Genomic DNA, 26414 nt, shown 5'->3' with positions numbered 1-26414 from the left:
ATACTAGATGGCCCATAAATGGAAGCCACTATCCATATTACTGTAATAACAAATTCAGAGATTCTCAGTGAATCTGATTCCCATAGTGATGTACTACTTTGAGTAGTAAATAAAAAAAAAGTATGTCTTTGAACAGATACAAGAAAAGCAATGAATTTGCAGATGAGCTCCTGTAGGGCTGGCTGCCCCCTTTGCAGGCACCCCCCAAAATGCATTTCTTCCTTAAGAGTAAGCTAGGGAGATGACTGGCCCCCAGAACAGATCATTCTCGAATGGTCAATCCAACAGTCCATGGCTCATCAATCTAAGTGCATACGCGACCCTCTGCTGGGTCACATGGGTAAGTGACACCGACTGGGGGCCTTCAAGCAGTGAAATTCCCACGTGCTCAGAGGTCCTAAACAAAGCCTCCACGTTTTCTAACAAAGGTTGTTCTGTCCACTTTTCCAAAGATGACTCAATCCCACATGTTTCCCCAAGGAAACTGCTGGCCTTCGTTTTCAACTGGATTGTAAGTCATCAGCAGTGTTTGCAAAGTCAGGAGAAGTGGCCTTTCTGTAGGAGCAGGGATGGGACTACAAGTGATGTAACTGGCAGCAAAAACGTGTGGCCCAAAGCCAGTGAAAAGCAGGCAAGAGAGTAACACCAATCGGTGGGAGGGAATCTGAAGTGAGGTGGAGGAACCCACTCCCCCGCCGCCCCCCCCCCCCGGCTGCTCTGGGCGCAGGAGAGGTGGACCCACAATTTCCAATGCTCGCGGCAGGAGAGCCTGCCTGCCGACAGACAGAACTGCCAGGACACCCGGCGAGGTGATGCTGACAGGAACGATTCCTGCTAACTGCATGCCCCCACGGAGCACATTATCACATTTAATCTTCACTATCATTTTAGGAGTTGAATACTTTCCTCAAGGTCACACAGGAAAGGACTCAGATCTGACAGATGCCACAGTGGTTTCTCACGGCCACTACACAATGTAGCTGATGTGCTATTTGCTGTTGATTAGAGCCTTAAGAAAGCACTGACACAGTTGGCTTGGCCACAGCTATGTGTTTGGCAGGAACAAAAAAGGGAGGGTGGAAGAGAAGTGATTTTTATTTTTAGCAAACTGTCCGAGGTCACAGGACCACCAGTGAGCAGTGCCACGGACTCACTCCATCAACTCCTCGGTTTCCTCACACGGCGCCGCCTCCCACAGCAGGTTCTTCAGAAAGCCCAGTAGGTGGGGCACGATAAGGTCATAATATCACTTGTCAAAAGGCTTTCTGAGGCTGTCAGATAGCCAGATGAACCCAAGGGAGGAGGAGGGTAAAGAGAGGGTACACGTAGCACATCCCTAACTAAAAACTCCTGATTCACATAAGGTCAAGTGGTCAGAAACTTTCACTGTAGTGCAGTTCACCTGAAGAATATTCTTCTGGTTTTTGTTTCTGCTCACAAACTAGATCCATCTCAGAGTCTCACCACTCGGACCCACCTCAGCTCATAAAATCAGACAATACTCAGCCACAACCCGGCTCGGGAAAGCGGAGGGAAGAGCAGGCACAATCCCATCCGGGCAACTGCTGCCCTCAGCCTCCAACCCTACGGCACAGAGCTGCATGCAAACACCTCCCCGGTCATAAGCTTCTAGCTGCTGTTACAGCTGCTGCAGGTGGTAAGATCGGAAAAGACCACCCTGGATACCTTTGGAACTCGCCCAGAGACAGGTCAACCCTGTGGCTCCCCAAGAGTCAGGATACTGGCCCAGGAGACGCCAAACCTTATCACAAAAGTGAAGGGCCGTCTGTGTTGACTGTCCTTATGAATGAATCGCTTCTCAGGATTCGTGCCATGCTTCGGGCCACCAAAGAATTCCGGCCTGCACGAACAGGCAACGTGCTTCTCCCACAGACAGACTCCCAGGCACTCCTGGTTCAGGGCTGACTATGTCTGTGATGGCCCAACCTGGGATCCCATGCTGGGGAGGAAGTGGGGTTGCAGGTGAGGGGAATTCACATTTTGAGGGGTGTGGGAATGTGTACGAGCAGAGTTCCAACCTATACCAGATTCCCAGCTGTGCCATGTGTGAGCTATGTGACCTGTAAGTGAACTTTTCTGAGCCCCAGCTCCCCCATCTGAATAGTGAAGGTGACATCATCCATAACTTAGGTTGTGACGGTTAAATGTTACAACCCGTTAAGGTGCTGGTGAATGCCTATCAAATGGTGAACATTCGAAACGTTAGCTGCCATGATGGTGATGGTGGTGGTGACAGAAATGCTTTTGAGAGGTCAGATGGTGGCGATCTTCGCTTTCACAGAGAGAAACATAGGCCTAGAACGGAGACTGTTTCGTTGTCTATCAAACAGGAGCAACAGAAGCTACATAAAATAGGTTCTGGTAATGTGCTCAGAGCAATGAATGCACAAGCCACAGAGAATACTCAATAAATGTCATCTATTCCCGTCCATGTTTCTGGTCTTGGATCATTCTTCTGACACATAGCCCCCCAAGTATTTTAATCACCAACATAATGAGCAGAGTGGGCCCCTGTGTGGCCAGCAAATACCATTAAGCACTCACAGAGGCTTCAAGACTGAAATCCCAGCATTCACCAGGTGTGACACAGGCTCATTTCTTAACTCCTTAATGACAGCATCTATCTGGTGGGTTGTGGCAACAATCACATATGGTGACACAGGGGAAGCACTTTCTACAACTTGGCTCATGGTAAGTGCTTACTTACTTAGTGGTAACTAACATTCTCGTGAGCATCACAACTGTTTCATAAAGCAACTGCGTGGGATTAAATATGAACAGGTCAAAGTTATCTCATCTGAGGCCTACTCCAGCACCTGGAGTAGAGTAGAAGCTTCATGAAATGTTGCCAAAGAAACAAATTGTTAGACAGCTTTAGCGATAACTGATCTAAGTCCACCTGTAGGATTTCCCGTATCAGATGGATGGCTTGTCACAGCTGGCATGATAGGTCAAAAAATCTCAGTTGGATTGAGGGAAGCTGAGGGCCTCTGAAGAATCACCCTGCAAGGGTTCTGCAAGGGACAAAGGACAGAGATGATAGAATTGCTCAAGTTCCATAACGGCCAATAATCGTTAAGACCTATGGAATCTTCCAGCAGGAAGGGTTTGGCCACAGGTTTGTAGTGACTACCTTGTGTGTACCAAGGTCTGAGGAGGGGGTGGGGCTGAAGAAAGATGACTAGGACCTGGTAAGTGCCCCGGGGAAGTGAAGAGTCTAGTAGGATGATGGGCTTCTGCAGGAAGAGAGACAGAGTGGAAGGGGCATCATTTCTAACTGCCCGCTACTAGCCAAGTCACTGGGCTTCTCTGTACTTTAGTTTCTTCATCTGCAAAAACGAAGGGCACGTTACCACACGGGTTGTAGAAGGGATTGAGTGAAATAAACTTTATGAAGTGTCTGGCAGGAAGAAATGCTTATTAAGTGGTCCTTCTTGCTCATCAGAGGACAATCTAATCTCAACTGTGAATAACGAAAACTTGCCAATGTAACAAATGGCTCATCCCTCATTTTTACCATCCTGTTACCAATTAACGGCTTATCATAAACTCAAAGGCCTCACTGGCACAGGATACTGAAATTTACCCGAGCTTCTCTCCAAGCTGGGATTGCTAGGCGTGACTGCACGTGCCTTCGTAAAGACTCTTGGTCTACTGTGCGGTTTCCAGTTTCACTTGACCCATTTTCCACTATAACCTTTGCATCTTTAAGGGTAAGAAGCCATTTCTTGCTAGTTTTAAGAGGGCCAAACAGTAATTACTTATTTTATGGTGCATGTCCTGACTAGCGCTAAGACTGAACCTTTTTTGACAGTGTATTAATTCTGCCAATACAAGACTTTCAGTTGAAAATGGGTGATACCAAACAAAAGTTCTAGCTAGAATGTAAGTATCAACTGTAAGTATGCAATATATATGCATATATAACTGACGACAATCTGGAGAGAAAACAGAATAGAAGCGTTAATAGCTTAGTTACTTTCTACTTTCCACTGAATTGCCTTTATTCCTAAAGAAAGGGGAGCCACAGCAAGGCAATCTTATGATTTCAGTTTTATTTATATACATTTTAGCCCTTTACCATAATGGGGGCTTTCTGAGTGATTTAAATAGTAACAACAAAAAGACTGAACATATTGTACGCATGTTATTTCATTTCCTAATTATTATTTCATGCAAAGAACACCCTCTGTCATCTTTATAATTCAGAAAACTTTAGGTTTTTTAGAACCACCAGTAAGATTTCCCCGAAGATAAGATTATGAAATGAAAGAATATTGTGGGAAATGGCATGGGATGTTCTAGAGGGGCAGGAGAACGAGGCAGGTCACCACAGGACAAGACGAGACCAATTCCTGCGGTAAAGGAGCATCCCACACTGTCTGACCCTAATCCACACATTACGCATAGCGGGCGGGGGTGGGTGGATTTCAGTGCTGGGTCCATCATGTTTTTGCTTCCTAGTCCACATGGCTGAAAGGCCTCACAGGTGCAACACGGTAAATCACCAGGCGCACTTACCGTGGCGTGTGAGATGGTCAGGATCCCGTTCTTGACTGCACACTTCCTCCTCTGCCACACTTTCCGGAGCCTGAAGAACAAGTCAGACACAACCTGATATGGTAGCTGGTTCACTCTGTGACATGCAATTATGTCGTGTTATGTACGACGATCGTTAAAAATCGTAACAACAAAACCACCCCAAACCAAAACCCACAAAACCAAGAAAACATTATTACCCCTTTTATTATCCCAGGTGGAAGGTAATTCAGACTAGGAGGCATATATAAGGACGCTCATGATAGCACTGTTTTTTAAACATTTTTTTCCAATGTTTATTTGTTTTTGAGAGAGAGAGAGAGAGAGAGAGAGAGAGCGAGCGAGCGCATGAGCATGGAGGGGCAGAGAACCTGAAGCAGGCTCCAGGCTCTGAGCTGTCAGCACAGCTGGGGCTTGAACTCATGAACCATGAGATCGTGACCTGAGTTGAAGTCGGACATTCAACCGGCTGAGCCACCCAGGTGTTCCTACAGGACTGTTTTTGATGGCAAAGTGGGAAATAACAGAAATCTAACAGAAGAATGAATAAATGCATTATAGGTACTTTCATATTATAGAGTATTATGCAGGAGTTTAAGAGGATCAAGTAACTATGTCTGTGCTGACATACATTTCTAAAGCATACTATTGATTGAAAAAACCCAGCTGTTTTAAAGTAATTCAGGTATCATCTAGTAATGTTAACATTTTTAAAAAATATCACATATAAAATGGGACCCTAAGTTTTCTCAGGGTACATAAATACATGTACAAACATACAGAAGAGGGCCTGGAAAGAGGCACATGATACTGACAGAAGTATTCCTGTCTGGGAAGGAGGCCCAGAACTGTACTAGAGGTTGTGCTAAAGAGTTTTTAACTGTATCTGTGAATCTTCCACCAGAAGGCTGTTTTAATCTATTGCTTCTGTAATTAAAATGAAATCTAAAGAAACTAAGAGAAGTAACTGAAGACATCTGCCAGGTAAGGAGGAGCGGGGGCGGGGCCACCTCAGGATCTAGAGAAAGGAACTCAGGGTCATGGATGAACATTTTTGGTAACTTGTACGCCTCTCCTTTGGGAAGGCGGACACCTCTCCTCAGAAAAAGCCAAACAGAACTCATTCCATCTTGGAAGTTTTTGTTTTCGGTGATGCTCCAGGTATCGGTGAGGCTGTGGGTGGCGATGTGCACATGTGCGGGCAGGTACGGACGCACTAGTGGAAAGCAGTCCCATGAGGAAACGGAAACCTACAGGGAACCGGGATTCTCCGGGGAAGACGAGGCTTCTCTGGCCTTCGGTTGTCATGGAAACAGACAACATGAGAGGAGGGAACTATAGCTTCTCCTGGCATTTAAAATATCATCATGTGTTTCCTTTTCCTTCTTACGTGAGGCCTCTTAAGAAACCTGCCACAATATGAATTTAAAACCAGCTCCGAAGACAGATAATGTTGTCTTGTTGTGTGTGTAACTAGAAAGGCATGGTTTAGTCTGAAGCATGCTTCACAGAGGGAAATCATCTGACACCATCTGACCACAAGTATAATTGAACACATTTTGCTCAGAGTGCCAGTATCTTCAGGGGGTAAATGCAGAACTCCTGATTGAGAAACTGCCCTCAGATTATGGCTACGTCACCGACTAGGGGAAGGGCCAACGAGAGGTGACATCTATCACACGGTCATACCTGCACTCGGTTAAGGTAGTCAATGCTGTCACTAGTCTGGCATCCCAACCTGACCCTCGTAAAAGCCTGCTGAGTCAGGTGACGTATTCCCTGGACTCACTAAGCCCAAACAGGCATCATCCTTCTTTACCAAAACGTTTTAAAATATCAACCAACCAACCTAACAAATAGTCAACTGTGAAGAAACTGTCCTGCCTCGGTTTACTCATTTTATTTAGTAAAATCTTTATTCATTAGTTTTTCTTAATGTATATTAAGGAAATACAAAACCAAACACAAAATTGAATTTTTTTGTATTAGTAATAAAGCCAGGGAAAGTGACACAAAAGCATTCATCTTTCTGGCTAAGAGAAATTGACCAGGCGGTGCTCCAGGTCACCAAAGGGGGGCAAAATCAAGTCAATCCCTCGTGCATCTCTGTGAACACTGTGAGAGCTTTTATTCCTGAGATTTCTATGGAATGGCCTCTATGCCCATGCTTTCCCCTTCCTGTATGGAAAGCTTTAAGGATGCTTGTCTGCGAAGCTCATGAATGGACATACAAGGACTTTTATCATCTCTCCAGACAGCACCATACAGAATACCAGTTACACCATGCCCAAACCTCAGAATTCCAGAAAAGGAATTTTCTATTAGAAGGTGGTCTAGTATCACTGAACTAGCTTCAATTCTGAGGCTCAATTACTTGGGCTTCAATGTCAGCACCATCATCCACCAGCCACGGGACTCCGCTCACATTACTGTCCTCTCGGGGACTTACCTTAATCTGTGTCATGAATATGATAATGCCCATCCTCTAGGACTATTTTGACAAAATATACGTAGAACAGCTGTTCCTTTGCCTCTCAACAAATGCCTTTGGATCATAAAGTTTTAAAATCACTTAAAAAAAAATTAAAGTGTTTTTTAAATTGTATAACAATCTTGTAAGTAACAAGGAGTGTTCCAGAACTGGAGTCAGAAATTACTAAAGCAAACGATTCTTTGGAGAAAATCACATGACCCATCAGTAGTCACTGTTAGCAAGTGAGTCTGCCTTCATGTACAAGCACTACAGTTCTTTCCTCTTCCACAGACAGCACTGACAGGCCACTCTGGGTTACCATTATTTACCCCTGCAGCCTGTGCAATTATGGGAAGCTGGCCCACCTCTTGTGTACTGTTTACCTTCTGGCACCTAGCCGACTGCCCGAGGCACCAGAGTGCTTAATAGATATGTGTGAAATGAGTGCATGAAGGAAGAACAGACCAGAAGAATGGAGGAGCCAGGTGTGTGAGTGGATGACAGCTGATACCCTGTGTATCCCAAGGGCGATCAACAGCGGCGATGCCCCCTCTGAAAGATGAAGGGGTATATACCCCAGCATTAACTCAGACAACCCACGTTAGAAGTTGGCTCCTGTACTTACTGGCTGTAGGATCTCAGTCAAATTACTTCACCTCTCTGAAGGAGCTGCCTTACTTATAGAAGGTGTCAAATGAAGTGAATGACAGGCACCTGGTCGTGTCCGACAAGCACACAGCACACGCTCACGTGGGGATGCTTCCCCTGAACATTTCGGGGTTTGAACCAAATGATACCTACGCAAAGATTCTGTTGACCTTTCTCAACAGGTAGAAATTAACCATCTCACTTAGAAACAGGCAATTCTAATGTCAAGAAAACCCTCGTGCCTTTAGGCAAGTAGTGTTAAAACTACAGGATTAATTAATTTATGTCCACTAGATACCATGGCGTTGGGACTACAATGTGATCACTGTGTCTGTAAAGAAGAGCCCAGCTTAAAACTGTGATTTGAGTAACTAGTGTGTCTTTTCTTCTTTTAAATTTTGCAAGATTTAATAGTCAACATTCACTGACTTTCTACAAAGGGCCAGGTGTTGCGCTACGTGCTGGGATGTTTTTCTTTCTGTACAGCCGTATCCGCAAATCCTGGTGGCCCTACCCTCACCATCCAGACTTTGACCCCTTCTTCCCCCTCTGCGGCTGTTCCCTTGATTCCCATCATCTCTGACCTGGCCTCCTGCTTCCGCTCTTACATCCTACACAGCCGTGCTCAGCCTGGCAGCCAGAGAACCTTTCAAATGAGTCAGAGTTTGGCATTCCTCTGCTTAAAACCCTCCAAATGACTCCCATTTTCACTCAGTGGCTTCCACAGCCCTCCTGCCTTGGTGTCCTGCCCCCTCTAACCTTGTCTGCTGTGACCCCCAGCTCCTCTGTCCTTGCTATGCCAAACTCCTGTGTGTATCACAACAGGAAGCATGCTTCCTTCCCCCAGATCTCTGCAGAGATGATCCCCTCACTTCCTTCAAGTCTTTGCTCAAGCATCTCTTCACGAAGTCTTCCCTGTATGACTGACCACCCTGTATGACTGCAAGGCCACCCCTACACACGTCCAGGCCCTGCCTTGCTTTATCTTTCTCCATAGCACTTGTTACCATCTGACCTTCCATATGCTTCCTTCTTTATCGTCTGTCTCCCAACTTAGAATGTAGGCTCTAGGAGGCTAAAGACTTTGTTACCTTTTTTAATGTCTATTTTTGAAACAGGGAGAGAGAGAGAGAGAGAGAGAGTGTGTGTGTGTGTGTGTGTGTGTGTGTGTGTGTGTGTGTGAGAGCAGGGTAGGGGCAGGGAGAGAAGTGGGCTCTGTGTTGACAGCAGAGAGCCCAATGCGGGGCTCAAACTTGAACTGTGAGATGATGACCTGAGCCGAAGTCAGATGCCTTACCGCCCCGGTGCCCCCTTTCTTACTTTTCTTGTTCCATGTTATATTCCCAAACGTCTCTAACAGTGCTTGACATATATATACTAGAACTCCCAAAAGACATTCGTTGGATGCCTGAGTAGAACAATAAGCAAAAGTGACAGTGATCAGAAACTTAGGATTATAATTTACAGAAGGAATGGTTGAAATTTCAACAAATAAAAAAATGTGATTGTCTTAGATAAAAATCAAGGAGTGCATATCCACAAGCAATCAGAAAAGAAGAACCTTTCTTTCAAAAAGAAAAGCAGTTAGTATAAGTGAATAATTACGGTTCTACTTATGTACTTATAGTGAAAAAGAATCGCCACTCAAGCGATGGAAAGGAGGCCAGCGTGGCTGGGCGTGGGGAGAGAATGGCACCAGACTGGGCTGGAGACAAAGGCAGAGGTGAGACCCTCCATGCATTTCAAGCATGGAAGTGACTTGATGTGCTTTGTTTTTTAAAGGCTACTCTAAGTGCTGTGCAGAGACGCAGTGGAGAAGAGGGACGGGCCACAGGCCGGTTAGCCAGGGACTAAAACAGCTCAGGAGACAGTAGTGGCTCCTCCAAGGGCAGGGCAGCAGAGATGGCAAGAAACGCATGAGGTCTTGATACGAACAGAAGAGCTCGTAGTTATAGTTACACTGGCTGTGATGTAAGAGAAGGAGAGGGGTCAGGGGTGACTCTCAGGGTTGGGGTTTGGGCGGCCAGGTGGGCACTCCAGGAGAGAAAAGGGCGATGGATAAAAGCAGAGAGGTGGGCGAGCATGAAGTCCGCAAGCCACTCGGTACCTGCCTTCCTAAAATGGCAATGTCACGAGTCACAGGTGACATTTAGGGACCACGGGACAATGAATGCTTCTTCTAAAGACAGTAGGCTCTATCACCTGAGGAAGACGGGTGGGCTAAAGGTCTAGAGCGAGTGCATTAGGAGAGTCTGAAGTGTGCTTTCCTAGTTGGGGGGTGGGAAAGAGTTCCTGGGTTACTAGCACCCAGGAAGGGTGCTTGGGCCTCTAGGAGGGCTTCCACATACCCATCGCTTTTCTTCAGCAGGTAGCCCTTCTTCTCGCTGCCATATTCCTTGTTGCCCTGGAGCTGATGCATGCTGTACCCTCCTTGCCGGCTCTGGGAATCCTAGAAAGGAGAAGCCACAGATCAGACCAGTGCTGGGCACACTTCTCAGATCCTTGACTCTATTCTGCCACTGGGCCTCTGTGCCCTGGTCAGGGGCGAAGAGAATTCCAGAATTCCAGACCTTTAAGAGCTGTCAGGTCCTTGCCTTTATTTCAGAGGAAACCGGGCAGGGAAACAGTCAGCAGAGTCACAGGCAAGTCTAAGGCAGAGCCGGAGGCTGGGTCCAGGACTCCTATTTCTAGTTCAGAACCCTGCTCCGTTTCCAACACACTGAGGGGCAGACCGTCCTGTGACTAGACCAGTTTACACGGGCAGCAAAGGCCAGCACAGGAAGGCAGGGAAAACTGAGGTGGCTCACACAGTGCATGCAACCTGAATGAGTTCTTCCCTCGTGTACACCTTTTCTCTCTCACGTATTCTGCTGAAACGCCCACCATAAAAAGGACCTTCTCAGTCGGGTATCGAGAACTGTTATAAATCCTGGTTTTGTAACTAACAAGGTTCTGTAAGATAAGCTGTCAAGCATGCTTTTAACGAAAAAAGAGGATTCTCTGGCCATGGAAAGTGGATGATGTGGAAAGAGGGGGACCAGGACCAGCAGAACAAGACAGAGGCAAACCAGCTTGATCTAATATCAGGACTCTGCCGTTACTTCCCCCTCGTTTCTAAAGACTGCATGACCAGACACAGCCATTCCACTCTGAAAATGGAAGAAATAAACCAACAACCTTGAGCTGCAGAATGAGCACATGGGGTTTAGACACAGAAGTAGGACAATACATTCTCACAGAAAGTGTTGACTTACTCTCCTAGACTTCGATCAGGAAGGGCAAAGGCAACAGAGAAAAAAGGCAGAACAGTTGAAAACATAGTTAATTTCATTGATAGTCATCGCTCATGATTTAAGCACTTTTCATCACATATAGAGACAACACCATCGTAAAGACAATTAACACCAGAACACATACCACCTTCAGAATCGTGATAAACTTCAGGTGGTGGGACAATAAAACGTCCTATATCTGTCCTATATTTGTTTTACTTCAGGTTATTTGAGTCGGACAGAAAAAACCTGCATGAAAGAACACGAGGCACACATCTCACCAAGATAAAATGGCCGACAAACTTCAAAGTGTGCATATGGGGAACCAACACCTCAGTGAATCCCAAATTACTTTAGAAAACCTAAAAAGAACCAAAAATTGTAGGAGGATTCTCTTTTAGTTTTCCAAGCAAAGGGAACATAATAAAAACCCCCAGTTCAGAAGTAATGCTTGAAGAACTATCTGTGTACGAGGTACCATGAGGATCAGGATGGCCTCTCTCTGGCATTTGGGATCCTTTGGACCAAACAGTACGTGCTCTGTGGATGCAAATTAGTAACAGCTGAGGAACATCTCTAGGGCGGCGCACCTCTGTGAGGCTACTCCTCGTAGGATGAGCTCCGTGTTCAAAAGCATGTCCTGAATACCTAAACAGGAAGGCACTGAGGACAGGGAGTGGGGCACGACCCCTGTCCCTGAGGTGGGTGTTTATACGCTAACCACATGCTGTACCGCTCCCTCCTGAAGGTAACTGGGTGCTGAATGCATGCTTTACTGGGCGAACAGACTCACCCTGAAGAGGTTACAAACTCGAGTCATTTTCTTAATGTGAGTCATTGCTTGGTCTTTCAGGGGCCAGACTCCCTCTGGCTGAAAGATCTTAATGGGACAATTTCAATCACCTACAGGAGGGGTGGAGAGTGGACCAGGGTCTAGGACCCTCTTCTGAAATCCTTCTATATGTTTACTTTTAATCAGGGCCCACAGCCTTGCACTCATAGTAACTTGGCTCCCGGGTCCTCTCTGACAGGTGCTTTCAGGCTTTCTGGACGGATGATGTGACTACGGGACTGTACTACAGATCAGACGGGCCACGAGTGTGGCCTTCCTCCATCAGCACCTCCACAACGGCCTCCAACAGCAGTGACACGGTTTCTTGAAGGAGGCTGCAATGTGTCCATAATAAAAAGAACAATCAGGATGGGAAATTAGATGGGGTGGTGGAGAATGGAGGCATGGGTGAAAACAAGAGCAGGCTGATAAATGAAATCCTAGGATCTTTCTGCTTCTACCCAATGACATCATGTGAAAACCACTTAACTGTGGATCTGGAGTCAGGGATCTTTGTCACATCTATACCTCCCTAGAACATTTAAAACAAAATGTGAAATCTCCCTGGATAAAAATTCTTATTAAAAGAATAACTCTCTTCCTCAGAACGCTTTCCACTGAACTAAACTGCTCTGCGTCTGCCCACGGAATTCCTAGGTCTGTCCGAACGCTTTAAAACTATGCATCTCTGACAGCCAGTTTGCTAATCCTTAAAATAAAACAAGCTTTAAAAATAAGAGTACTTCTCTTTTTTTAAGCAAGGATCTGTATGCTAATAACTTATGAAAATTATTACATTCTAAATTTGCCTCTAAGACATTCCTTACATACATTTATGACTAGCCTAAATAAACTTTACAGTCTGAATAATGAGCTGAATGGGCTTTGCTCTACATCGGGCAAATATGCTTTTATAGGTGAATAAAGTGGCTGATCTCCAGGCTCTGACCTCGGAAGCCTATTCCATTAAGCTGAGCAGGAAGGAAGCCATTCATTTCAGAAGTCTAGCATGGACAACCCTACATTAACTACTAATGAGTTCTAAGGCTTAAGGTAGTTCCACAAATGATTATTTCTGCACTCTGACAAATGATGGCCATTTAGCTTGCTTTTGCAGGGTGTCTAGATAAATGAAAAGAGGTTTTTCTTTTTTACGAAAATAAATCGTGGAGCATTAACACCCATAATAATTAACAAAGCAAGACGCGACAGAAGGAATGAATCAGGTCCTGAATCCTTTGACAGCATAATAAAAATCAACGTGTATTCAGGAAAGAGAAATACGAGTGAGAAATCCATTCGGACAAAAAATACAAAACTAAACTTTACACGATGAACTTAAAACCTTGGGGAAATTCCACAATGGGAGCCAAGAAATGGAAACTATGGTGATTTTTTTTTTTTTAGTTCAATTACCTACTCTCTATTAGCAGTACAGACAAATCACCTTACTTTCTTATTAGAAAACTGTATTAACATATAAAATGCATTACTAAGGTGTAAAATCTCTAATCTTTTAAAACTGGAAGCGGTTACTCATTGATTTCATGGGGTTATAGATGTTTGTGGTATCCAACGTAAAACTAACCTCTACTACGAGGCTTCATATCTCTCATGGAAGGGATACATGGAGTGGGCCAAGGTTCCCTTCTGTTTCACCTTAGTAAATACTTACTGAGTAGCTTTTGGGTGCCAGACAGTGTGGAGGGAGAGATGGGCCAAACACAGAATCTGTCAAGCACCTTGCAAACCACACTATCACGGGCTAGCGAGAGAGACTCAAAACGATGGAATTTGGAGAAAGATTTATGGGTATCATTATTAAAAATAAGATATTTTCAACCCTAAAGATAGTTGTGGAGCAAGCAGTTCTCTTGGGAAGTTAGGCTACTATCAAAACTTAAGATAACTAACTTCATAGAACATCTGCCAGAAGTCAATGAAGAACTTCCCTTTTGACAAGAAAAAAACAAGTCCACCAAAAATCTGGGGATCCTATTTACAGCTCAGATTCTTGGAGCTTCCTTTGAAAGAGTCAAGTTAGAACCTGGTGGGGGCAAAGAGGTTAAATAATTTGCTGGGTGCTTTTAATTTCTCAGATCCTTTATCAGATCAGTTTACACTCTTCTCAAATAGTAGTGCTATGGAAAGAACTCAATGGTAGATGGTCCTCCTTTCTTATTTGAGTCATTAAAAATCATTACCTTCTAAAGTTATTTTTGCAATGAGAGACAATAACAGCATGAGAATAGGATAGGCATGCTGTGAAAGATCAATCTGACTTGTAAAATACTCTGGATATGGGGCTAATGAACACTCATCATTTATTCATTTGGAGTGGCGTTAAATCAAGTCACGTGCATTTCGTCATGTACACACTCCTTTGGCTTATATGAACTTTGTTCTTTAGCTGCCGTGAGCAGAATACATCAATCTCTATGCGAGACAAAAAGGGACTGAGATAGTTCTTTGTCTCCCACCCCTGAAAGCTCCCACATACAGGAAGGAAGTAATCCTATACAACAAAGCAAAGTTAGGAAGAGGTTAAGTGCATTTCGGAAAGTACAAAAACTTGCAGTTTTCTCCCTAAATAGCAATCTACCTCCTACCCCTCCTCCATTTACGTCTTTCTATTGCTTTAACATGGAGAAATCATTCAAGGAGACATGTCTCCTAGGATTTGTATGCCAGTAATAAGCACCTTCAAAAGAGGCCAGGAAACACAGGTACAGGTGCTAGCTGAGGACAACACAGGTACGTGGAACACACACACGCCTTCCTGGCCACTGATGCCCATTTCCACAGGGTGGCAGGTGCCCAGGGTCACAGGCTGTGGACTTCTCTCACCTGATGAAACCCCAGAGGACTATATTCCCTCAGTAAAGAGAACCTTCCTTTGGGGTTGCTTTCACGGGTTAGAGAGAACCTTCCTTTGGGGTTGCTTTCACGGGTTAGTGTTGCTTCCACGTTTGAGGGGGGCTGCCTTGTTTTTGTTTTGGACTCATGAACCCCTTCAGAAATCTTAGGAATGTACAGTTTGCTGTTGTGAGGTGATATCACGAGGAAATGACAATATAAAAAATGCTATATATTACATGATTATTATTAAATATTGCATTGAGAAACTGCACTTAAATTCAATGCATGGTAATTTCATAATATAAACAGGCACATTTTAACCCTCCCCTAGGTAACAAACGGTGCTCACTATTTAGCTTACCCTTAGGATGAAGTCCACACCCTGTTGCGTGCGTCCAAGGTCGTCCATAATTAGGCCTGAGTTTCCACCTTGGAAACCCCCTCTCTCAATTTTCCACCCTCCTTGCCCCAAACTGTCTGTGGCCTGCTGACTACGCCAGGCAGTTTTCAACTCGGAGTCCCCCCTCTGCTGACAGCCACTCCCTGGAAGGTCTCTTGTGGCATTAACACTGCTTGCTCTCTACTACGGGATTCTGCGTCCGCCTCCCTCTGGCTGCCCAGGAAAGACAGAGGCGATCTACAGAGCATGGGGGTGTGCACTTCACCCGGAGACGATGCACCACTTCTGAATTACACGTCTGCAAAGCCAGAATGGCAAACCCAGGGGCCATGGAACTGCAGCCTGGGCGTTAAGAACATCTTTTGTCTGAGGAGGGCAAGGAGATAAAGCACAGCTGTTACATGGGCGATGCGGTAGGGCTACACTTGTATCTTCTATCTCACGTGTCCCCACAACCACGGTGGCAGGAGGCTGCCGACATGCCTGTTTTGCAGATCAGGAAACACGAAAAGGCCATCCCAGGCTACCTCACTTACACTGGAAACCCTGCTGGAAACATCTAGACCACCTACTTCTTTCTGATCAAGTTGAAGAGAGGATTTTATTAAGTCTCGGAGTGCAGTTAGCTGTTTCTTTTCTTCATCCTGCGTCTGTTTTATCTGTGACAGAAAAACATAACTTTTATCACGTATCTTTATACATTTATGAGCAGAGTTTAATTCATCCAAATATACACCAGTCATTAAACAGTTCAATTACGGAGCTGATTTCCTCATTAAACTTTTTGACACGAACTCATTTTTTTTTTTTTTTTTTTACGAACTCATTTTTTATATGAAAGGCAGAATCTTCTCATCTTATGAAAGTATCAGTGAGTTTTAAAATTAGTGAATATGCACCATGCTTTCTCATTAAATAATACATCTAGGCAAGACAATTAAATCTGAAGTACCATTTCAAACAAAGTTAAGAAATAACACTGAGTCACTTGCTTCTGGTTTTTCAAAGGGTGGTAGCAGGAATACCAGGACGTGATTAAATGGGTCAGAAGAACATGTTAAAAAGGACCAGAACCTAATGGGCTAATGTATATATGAAAGTTTACCCTTTTCCCTCGGGTAAGGAACTGGTGGTACTTTTTTTAATCAGCTGGAACTTACTGCAACCTGAACCATGTTAACTATTAAAAGACAATCGGAGGGGTGCCTGGGTGGCTCAGCCAGTTACGCGTCTCACTTCAGCTCAAGTCATGTCATGGTTCGTGGATTCGAGCCCTGCATCGGGCTATGTGCTGACAGCTCAGAGCCTGGACCCTGCTTTTTGCATTGTGTGTCTCCCTCTCTCTCTACCCCTTCCCAGCTCGTGCTGTCTCCCTCTCTCTCAAAAATAAGTAAACATAAAAAAAAAAAAAAAAAAAAAAAGACAATTGGAAAAAATACACAGCTTTGTGTAAAGTTACATAAAAATCTAAGGTATTATTTGTAACTCTGAAACCTTACTTCAACAGACGTGGGTTGTACTCATAAAAAAATACACTTTTCATATTATTTAGTACCAAGTGGTTTATGGGGAACACACTGGCCATTTCTACTCCGGCACTTAGTTTTTTCTCAAAGAGGTTTTTGTGATTTTATTATAAAAGTGAAACCTAGGTATCAGACAAAAGAGAGAAAATACAGAACAAGCAAATAAAAAAAAAAACCATAAATGTGCCTACTGTGAGATAGTCTTAAGTTCTGTCCTTCTAGAGGCAAAACATCTGCAACACTGACTGCAGGGCACTCACATGGGATGATGCTACAGGCCCTCAAAGGGAGAGCCTTCTAGAACCACTGGTTACATATCCCTGCTTTTCCTATGCCTCAAAAACATACTCTAGGATATCTGACCACTAACAACTTTGTGGTTAAACTGTTAGGTTTATACACACACATCACTTACTCTTGCTTCTTTAAAGTTCTTCTACTACAGATTTCAAATTTCCTGATGTTTAGCTACAAAAGCAACTTAAAATGCATGTATTTTATAAAATACTTACATTATATAAATCAGCAGCCAGTTTTTCAATGTACTGTTTCAATTTATCAGCCGTTTTCAAGCCATCTTGAAAGAAACTATGATGGAGAACACCACAAATTTACCAGAAGTAGAAAAAAGAAATAAACCCTAGTCACCTGAAAAACCTAAATATATTTACTCTCTGCCCACATAAGTTACACAAAACACTGTTTTTAAAGTTTATTTATTCTTTGAGAGAGAGAAGGAGAAAGAGAGAGCACGTGCGCACAAGCTGGGGAGGGGCAGAGAGAGAGGGAGAGACAGATTCCCAAGCAGGCTTGTAGTGTCAGTGCAGAGCCTGATGTGGGGCTCGATCTCATGAACCGTGAGATCATGACCTGAGCCAAAATCAAGAGTCAGATGCTTAGCCAACTGAGCCATCCAGGCGCCCCTATAGAAAACACTTATAAATGAATTTCAGTATTTTACAAAGATGCACTGACAAACAGGTCATGGGCACCATCTGACATGTGCTCGCAGCTATCACATAGACCTTGTGAATTATAGCTGTGGTCCCAACACAGTGATTTCGTGTGCATTCCCATCTATTCATAGAACCGTTTTTCCTGGTTGTGCCAGATCTGAATTCGAAAGAGAGAGACACACACATTAACCAGTGGAATATCATGAGAATGAATTAGATGTTGTAAGGAGAAGAGGGACTTTTCTAGAAACAAAGGTCTCAGGAAAGCTGGACATCTTTCAGTTCCCCAAAGACCCCTGGGTGCACGCTTGAAATCCAGGAAGTTGGATTGATGGCATCCTGCCCTGGGCACAACCAGACTGGCACCACCACCCTGAATAATAATCAGCATTGACATGTTACGTGCATTCACGAGCTCAGCATGCCGTGCATTTTGGGTGTTATTTCGACAACTCCCTACAACAACCCCAAGGAGTTCACAAGCACTTCAATCTCATCTCCATTTCAGAGGATAAATGGAGGCACAGGCTGAGTCCCTGACTTGCTCACACAACTAGTTAAGTGGCAAAACGGGGATTCGGGGCCAGGTTCTGATTCTGACGCCCTTGCTCATGACTACCAAGCGAAGAGATTTCTTGTCTGACGCCTCCACTGAGGAGCCCCACTTGTTTCAGTGTTTAGAATTTTCTTTCCCTTCTTGGGAGGCTTCTCTAACCCTGCCCCACAGCAGGTTATTTCTCCCTACGCTTCATCTGTTGCTGTCTCCCCACCAAAGGATGAGGTCCTTGAGGATGAGGACTGTCTCATCTCTGGAACGCAGTGGGCCCAACACCAAGCAGATGCTCAGTCAGTGACTAAGAATAAGCACGACCAAGAAGTTTTAGGGCACATCTTGGGATGTATATATATCGGTACCAGAACTGGCCCTCCAACAAGCGATTACCGAAATCCTACATGTTCCAAAAAATTTTAAGGTTGACATATTCAGCTGAGAACCCTTACTAAAATAAGGAAGAGAAATACGATCTTCAGAAAGCCTTTGGCAACAGGGATGGGAGAAAGGAGAGCGTTCTGGTTAACCATGCAACTGGTGACCTACATGTAAATTCTCGTCTTCTGCCATTTGACTGTTCACCACTGCTTGTCGGGATGAAAGTTAAACTTCTCGGTAGAGAACTGAATAACATTTATATACTGGCCCCTGAACATCTTGTCGGTTTCATCTCCTACCACTTTCCTTTAAAAAATATGAACTCTAGCCATGTTACACTTTTTTCCAGCAACTCCCCCGGCCTTTGCGTATGCTGCTTCCCTGCTGAAATGCCCTTCCCTACTCCACTTCTACTGTGGCTCAGCTCAGCTGCTGCCTCCCTTGTCTTGCCTGTCCAGGGGATGGCATTTCCAGCACTGGCTATGCCCAGGCCGAATGCTAGCTTTAGAGGAGCGGCCATGTTCAGTCCAGAGAAGGCTATTCATGAGCATCAACCTGAACCAGCATCATCTACATTCAGGAAAGTGTGTGTCAAGGAGGCATTAACTTCGTACGGCTACAAAGTTAATCACAGCAAAACCAGTTCTGACCTCTGATACTTAGATAATTTCTGGAGAAAGTGTGTGAAGGCAGAACACATCAGTGTAAGGTGGATGCTGTCAGAACTCCCTACAACAGAAAAAGCAAGAGCCTTAGGGTCAGAGGATTAGCGCCCAAAATTGGCTCGAGGATTTACTTGGGGTGGGACCCTGGTGAGTCACTTAACTTCTGCTCGTGTTACCTGTATTCAGTGGGTAGATAACACATATGAAATTGTTCCACAAAGCGCTGCAAAGTTAGGACGTGCTCAGCACATGTTAGCTTTCTTTCCTGGAGCTGCGTGGGTTTATCATGAGTCATGTCCTTCCCAGAATGATACAGACTGGTCGCAGATATGTTTGTAAAAGTGTCTCATTTTCACTCAACGTGAAAGGAATTTAATTACCATCTTTTTTTAAAGGCGAGTTTAAATGACAATGCTGTAGAGTAAGTTTTGCAATGGGATAGTCACTAGCAGCTAATTTAATGAAAGTTCAATAAATTTAAAATTCAGTTCCTGAAGTCTCAGTAGCCACACTTCAAGTGTGCAGCAGCCACACGTGGCCAGTGGGTACCATGTTAGACAGTAAAGAGTATCACCATTTCCATCATGGCAGAAAGTTCTTCTGGACAAACTGAAAAAACAAACTCAGATTTGAACAGCACATGGGAATATTATAAAACACACACATTTTAAGAAGAGGGAGGACACTGTTTTAGTTTGAGATGGCACTGATAAAAATGAAATGATAAAGTTATTTATCAGCAGTGAAAGCAAGCTGGAAGGGGGACAAATCCCTACTACTTCTAAGGCTGAAGGAACACCCCAAAAAGTCTGCTTTTTGCACTTGGATTCTTCAGAACGTTATGAACAAAGACTCAGAAAAGTCAATATAATGAGAAATCATTTTAATCTATAATTGGATCCAATTTTTGTAAGTAAGTTATATACATAAACCCAGTAATCTGAGATTTTAGGTTTTCTTTTTTGTTAACTTCATTTGCTAATTATTTTCTAAAAAAGATGAGATCTTAGGCAAAAAAAAAAAAAAAAAAAAAAAATTATAGAAAAACCCCCCGACATTTAGTCTGGAAGGTTGAGCTGAGCCCCTCGCAGGAAGTTATTTTAGTGCTGACTTCTGGTTTTTGGTGAGAAACCGGAGCAGGATGCAGGGGACAGGTGGCAGGGAGGACAAAACGGTCCTGATGTTAGTAACACAGTCATGAGTAAGCAATGGCCAACGTGCTGTCAACTGTCCCCTCTCTGGTGACCCCTCCCCTCTGTGTCTCAGCTGTGAGCTGGGTGGGCTCCGTGTCACAGTCCCACGTCACCTGCCACAACATCTCACTGGGGGCAGCTGGCTTCTGTGTCCCGTTTCCTTCCTCCACTTCAGCTGGCTCTGGCTCACTGGAAATGCGTGAACTTCAGAGTCAAAAGCAGATCATATTCTGGCTCTAAGTCTCGCGGTATGTGGAACCCTGGGCAGGTTACTGACCCTGTCTGAAAATGAGTCTGATCGTCTCCAAAGGCGGGACGTTTTCTGGCTTCCAGGAGTACCAGATGAGCTACTACACATAAAAGTGTTTTGTTAATTGGAAAATGAAGCACAAGTGTCAGTTCTGATTACCTGTCACTCAACTTAAACATGTGAGCCTTCCTGGTAGAAGGCGAAATTACCTCTCTGACATCCCACTAGTCCCTTGGCCACTTTCTCTGTAAATTACTGAAATATAATGAGATCTCTGGAAAACGGACGATGATTAACAGTAATAATAATAATGGCAGTTGGCACATAATTGAGTATTTACTCTGTGTCAGTCACTCACTATTAGGACAATTAAGTATCCCCTTTCAAGTCTCATTAGAGGCCAACAAAGTAGATAATTATTATTATTAACCTGTAACAGACAAAATAACTGAGGCCAAGAGAGGTCAAGCTGCTTAACAAGGGTCATCTAGTCATTAAGTGCAGAGTTGGGATTTGAGTGTAAATTTTCCTATCTTTGGAGCACAGGTAGTTAAACAAATCAGGCTGATCCGGGTCTAAATCCTGGGTCTAAATCCACTGAGTAACAGCATAATCTCTGAATCCCTGCATCTCTGTGTCCTCATACAGGAAATGGAGATAATCATATGTACCTTGGGAGAGTTCTTGTGAGCACCGCAATAATGTTCTTAAAACGCCAGGCACAGAGAAACAGTTCAATACATGATGGCCACAGGCCAGCAAAATGAGCCTCATCACTTCTCTGACCTTAGGGACACAGCTGCATTGGCTTCACTTTTTAAATAAGCAGCTTGAAAGAAACAGGACCATAGTTTAATGACACAGAGTGCTAGAAAAATATAAGATGCCAACGGACAGTCAGAAGGACCCCCCCATTTATCCTGACAGGCTGTCACACACCCATCGCTGCAGAGTGCAAGCTCATGAACACTGAACACAGTCCCCCATCCACCGGGCAGAACACACCCTCCTCTGAGCGAGGCAGAGACTTCTCTAGCCTGAGAAAGTTGCTACCAACTTCACTTCTTACTCTGCTTATTTTGTCCAAACAATGATGGGAAAGGGAGACACTATGTTCTCTCTGCTTTTAACTTAATTAAAAAAAAATTTTTTTTAACATTTATTTATTTTTGAGACAGAAAGAGAGCATGAACAGGGGAGGGTCAGAGAAAGAGGGAGACACAGAATCTGAAACAGGCTCCAGGCTCTGAGCTGTCAGCACAGAGCCCGACGCGGGGCTCGAACCCACGGACTGCGAGATCATGACCTGAGCTGAAGCAGGACGCTTAACCGACTGAGCCACCCAGGCGCCCCTAACTTAATTTAAAAGAAATAGAGATAGGAGTGTCTGCTACCCCCATCACACATTCTGCTCGGCTTAGAAAGCATTTGGCCAAAGGCTGAAATGCTCAGAGATCGTAATATTATTTTCAAAAGGAGTCAGGATGTCCTGTAGTATCATAGAGCGTATGGTTCTTTAAAACAAATCAAATTATAAAACAAACAAAACAAAAATAAGCGACTTCTTAAACACATCAACCATCAATCCCTCCTGAAAGCTTATTTCCAAGCTTTAGGTACTGATTTCCAGCTACCCAGGGTGACATTTTCTCCTAGATACATTCCTTGTGTGTCCTGTGGTACTGAAGAAACTTAATTAGTGTAAGTACTAATTAACTACAAATACATCTTGACAGTTCAAAGAGTGAGCCAAGAGTGATATGTTGGTATCTCATAAAAAGATTCTTTGGAATAGAGATGTCTAGGCCCGAGTCCAGGCTTACCAGATTCGGATTTCTGACAACTGAGAGCATGCACTCTGTGGAGTTACAGAGACCTGGGTTCAAGACTTGGTTCTGTCACCTGATTATAAGCCCCATGAGGTCATGGATCTTTGTTTTTGCTTTGTTGCTGTTTTCTGTGTTAAAAAAAAATGAGTTAAATTCATGTAACATGAAATTTACCATTTCAAAGTGTACAATTCAGTAGTTTTGAGTATATTACAATGTGGTGCAACTGTCACCCTACCCAAGTCCAGAACATGTCTATCACCCCAAAAAGGAAACGTGCTCCTGTTAGCAGTGATTCTCAATTCTTCCCTTCCCCAGCAAACAATAACCTGCTTTCTGTCTCAGTGGACTTGTCTTCTTGGACATTTCATTTAAATGGAATCACATGATGTGTGGCCTTCCATGCCTGGCTTCTTTCCCTTAGAATAATGCTGGAGATGTTCAGCCATGTTGTACCACGTATGTGGATTTGTAACCCTCCTGGGAGCTTCCTGGGTATGGTCTGAAAGTGGCCCCTGTCATCAGAGGGCAGGGAGAGACCCGAGAAAGCATCAGGCCATTCCAGGTTGGGAGGTGGCAGTTTTAATGACAGTGAAGGGAGCTTATCTTCGTGTATTGTCTTGGGAGGCAGCAAGGTGCCTGGATCCCTGTACCTGCCTCCAAATCTCGGAAGTTTACAAAGAGGCCCTACCTGTGCTCAGTCATGTATACACCATGCAGGTATTTGCAACAGCACATCACCATCTCAAGGCTATGTCCTTGGGGCAGCCTTTGGGAGTGGTAAAGGCATGTGGGGAGGCCACAGTCCACGGACTGGGGAGGGTGAGGAGCCTCTGAGTGCCCAGGTCCATCTTGCTGGTCAGTCAGCAGTCGTGTTTCTTTTTCTTTGGTGACATCTCCCCCTACGTGGTCTGAATACTTCATTCTCTTTTATGGCCTAATAATACTCCATTGCACTGCTACACAGTATTTTGTTTGTCGGTTCATCAGTTGATGGATATTTGGGTGTTTCCACATTTTGGCTATTGTGAATAATGATGCCATAAACATGTATGAACCCATTTTTGCTTAAATATCTGTTTTTAATTCTCCTGGGTACATGCCTAGGAGCGGGATGGTGACACCATACAATCCTCAGCTTTCCGTTCTCAGGCGCTGTCGAGCTGTCTTCTGAAGCAGCTGCACCAGTTTGGAGAGATGGAAATCTCTCCGCGATGTCCTGAAGGCTCCAACTTCTCCACAGTCTCTCCAAGACCTATTTTCCACTTTGTCGTCGCTATTGTTTTTTAAATACTGCCACCCTAGTGCGTACAAAGTGGTATCTCATTGTGGTTTTAATGTGCATTTTCCCCAGTGACTGATGATGTTGAGACTTTTTTCTTGTGCTTTTGGCCACTGTGTCTCTTTTCTGGAGAAATGGCTATTCAAATTGTGTGCCCATTTTTAAACTGGGTTATATTTTTGTTGTTGAGCTGTAAGAGTTCTTTATATATTATGGATACTCAACCCTTATCGGAGAAATGACTTGCAACTATTTTCTTCCCATTCCGTGGGTTGTCTTTTTGTTTTCTTAACAGTGTCCGTTCCCTCACTAAACCTTTCACTTTTGAAGTCCAGTTTACTTATGTTTTTGCTTTGGTTTCTTTTCTATTGCGCATTTTGACACACGTTTACTGAGCATCTACTGAATGAGTGAACGTGCCTCTGTGCAAGTTACTCATCCTTCCTGAGTGACACTTTCCCTACTGCTTTTGACGAAGGTTAGCTGTTATGATTTTTAAATTAAGGGTAATAGAAGAATGTTTGTAAGTGCTTGTGATCCTACAGACAGATCATAACGATACTTGCTAGGTATCCTTGCTAGGGAGAAGGAGTGAGCAGCAGGATAATGCATTTGTCCCGAAACTAAGATGTTCCCCACAATGTTCGTGTCTGAAAGTGAGGAGCGAATGGTGCAGGTGAGCTGAAATGGCTAGCAAAGAGTCACAAGCTCTTCTTTTCTGCTCCCTTTGTTTTTCCATTACAGCAGCTGCATATTCCCACTGGGGTGCTGAACTATCCAAGGTGCTGCAAAAGCAAATTCGCTTTGGGGCACCACCTGACTTTGCACTGAATATCATTTGGGGAACTGGAATAGGTACTTTGAATATGAAATCATGGTCTCTGAGTTAAGTAGAGATGCTTTACAAGTCTATTATATGTCTATTAAGGGTTTTTGAGGGATTGCCTGAAGGAGGAAAGAGTAAGAGTCTCTTCTAAGAACACTACCCTTGGGGCACCTCGGTGGCTCAGCCGGTTGATTCCAACTGATTCCGACTTCAGCTCAGGTCATGATCTCCGGTCAGTTGGTTCAAGCCCCGCACCGGGCTCTGTGAAGACCGCTCAGAGCCTGGAGCCTGCTTCGGGTTCTGTGTCTCTCTTTCTCTCTGTCCCTCCCCCACTTGCACTGTCTTTAAAATAAATAAACATTAAAAATTTTTTTTTTTTTTTTTTTTTTAAATAAAGAATACTACCCTGGCTTTTCGCTGTGTGGGCATTCTTGAGGTTCAACCATGAGGCAGCTAGGGCTGAATCCCATTCTAACTCACTTTACTCCTCGATGTTTTTGGATACCTCTCCCCACAAAGGTTTTACTGTGTAGGGTTTCCTCCTGCTGATCTCTCTCTGCCCCCGGTGGGAGGTGGGGGGGGGGGACTCTTCTCCCAGATTTCAATGGCCGGATGCTAGCCATTCCCCAAGTCTAATCCCGACCGCGACCACCCCTTCAAGGAGCTCTCCTCAGTGCCCCTGGATGAAAGTCTCCCCTTTTCCGAATGCCCATGTCATCTGTTCCTTCCTGGGCCCACTGTGATGACGATGTCCCAACTTACTTCCTGTATCAGACAATTAACTCCTAAGGGTACAGTCTTGTTTCGTCTTTGTACCCCAGAACCTACAAAGCTCCTGGCCTTTGTCAGGAGATTGATAAATAGCTCTGGAAAGGGAAAGAGCCGGGAATGGCCGAATAAAGGGAGGATGTGTTAGCTCTATAGGTCAGAAGTGCTCTTCTTTCTACCTTTACCGACTACTTGTAAAAGTAGTTTGCAAAACATCTTACAGTTTGGAAAACTCATGTTAGTGGAGGTTAAACCCTTCTGCACGGACTAAGAGAATGTGAGATCAAAAGAGACTTCTTGGGCGCCTGGCTGGCTCAGCTGGTAGAGCATGTGACTCTGGATCTCAGGGTCATGAGTTCGAACCCCACACTGGGTGTAGAGCTTACTAAAAAAAAAAAAAGGGAAAGAGAGAGAGATTTCTAAAATCAGATGCCCAGATTTGCTGCCCAAGTACTGTAAATGAGAAGCTCACTTATTTCTTAAGGTTGCAAAGCAATGGTATGTTTCTAGGAAAACAAGTTGTTGAAAGGTGAAAATTCGACCCTAGACTCAAATAAGGGGCCACCACAACGCATTTCAAAGTTTCCTATGTGCCCCACTGAGCTACAAAGCCAAAGGTTAGATCAGTTCTTTTGTGTGAGGCTTCCACAAGCAAACTTTATCTTATAAACATGAAATTGTTTCCACGTCGATGGATTATTTTTATATGTGAAACCCATTCATTATACAAGGTAGAGTTTGCTTTGAAGGGCAGGAAAAAGTTAACAAGGGAAATTTATGTAAATAACTATTTGATCATTAAAATTTTTCCTGAAGAGAAACAATTCTGTACAATATGTGCACACAGACATGGTTTCATGGGCTCCTAAGAGCAGCCAGCACATACACTGTGGCCGGCACCAGGCTAGGCGCCCCACATGCACTATTCTCATTTAATTCTCACATCTACGAACCTCAGATGAGGTTCCCACCTGACAGATGAGGATACTGAGGTGTAGAGAAGCACCCGATGAAGATCACCAGGCTGCGGAGCCAGGGTCTGAACTCATCTTTCTGTCTGACTCACGCCTTGTGTGTGTCCCACGGTATTAACGCTGACTTCCCCACATGTCTCAGTTGAATGCAAAGATGTTCTTAGAACATT

The 26414-nt window shown here is 44.2% G+C and overlaps 1 protein-coding gene and 1 non-coding gene across 9 annotated transcripts in view; one reads left to right on the top strand and one right to left on the bottom strand.

Annotated features, from left to right (window-relative positions):
* The window catches only part of ASAP1 (ArfGAP with SH3 domain, ankyrin repeat and PH domain 1), a 347132-nt gene that overhangs the window by 64838 nt on the left and 255880 nt on the right, over nt 1-26414 (bottom strand). For 3 of the 8 annotated variants that reach the window (XM_045453665.1, XM_045453670.1, XM_045453668.1), the window contains 5 exons: nt 17083-17158; nt 15581-15703; nt 10936-10944; nt 10030-10130; nt 4543-4612 (listed from right to left, as the gene is read on the bottom strand). In XM_045453665.1, the coding sequence (XP_045309621.1) occupies nt 4543-4612; nt 10030-10130; nt 10936-10944; nt 15581-15703; nt 17083-17158 (379 nt within the window). The remainder of the gene's footprint in view (nt 1-4542; nt 4613-10029; nt 10131-10935; nt 10945-15580; nt 15704-17082; nt 17159-26414) is intronic. The other 5 variants (XM_045453667.1, XM_045453672.1, XM_045453669.1 and 2 more) reach the window with 2 other exon arrangements.
* Nucleotides 25574-25646, top strand: TRNAQ-CUG. The gene has a single exon. It is a non-coding gene; the product is annotated as a tRNA-Gln (tRNA).

This window comes from Leopardus geoffroyi, chromosome C3, assembly GCF_018350155.1.
Source record: "Leopardus geoffroyi isolate Oge1 chromosome C3, O.geoffroyi_Oge1_pat1.0, whole genome shotgun sequence".
Taxonomy (NCBI): Eukaryota; Metazoa; Chordata; class Mammalia; order Carnivora; family Felidae; genus Leopardus; species Leopardus geoffroyi.
The sequence above is the reverse complement of the archived record's forward strand: the minus strand, read 5'-3'. Positions and strand labels throughout refer to the sequence as shown.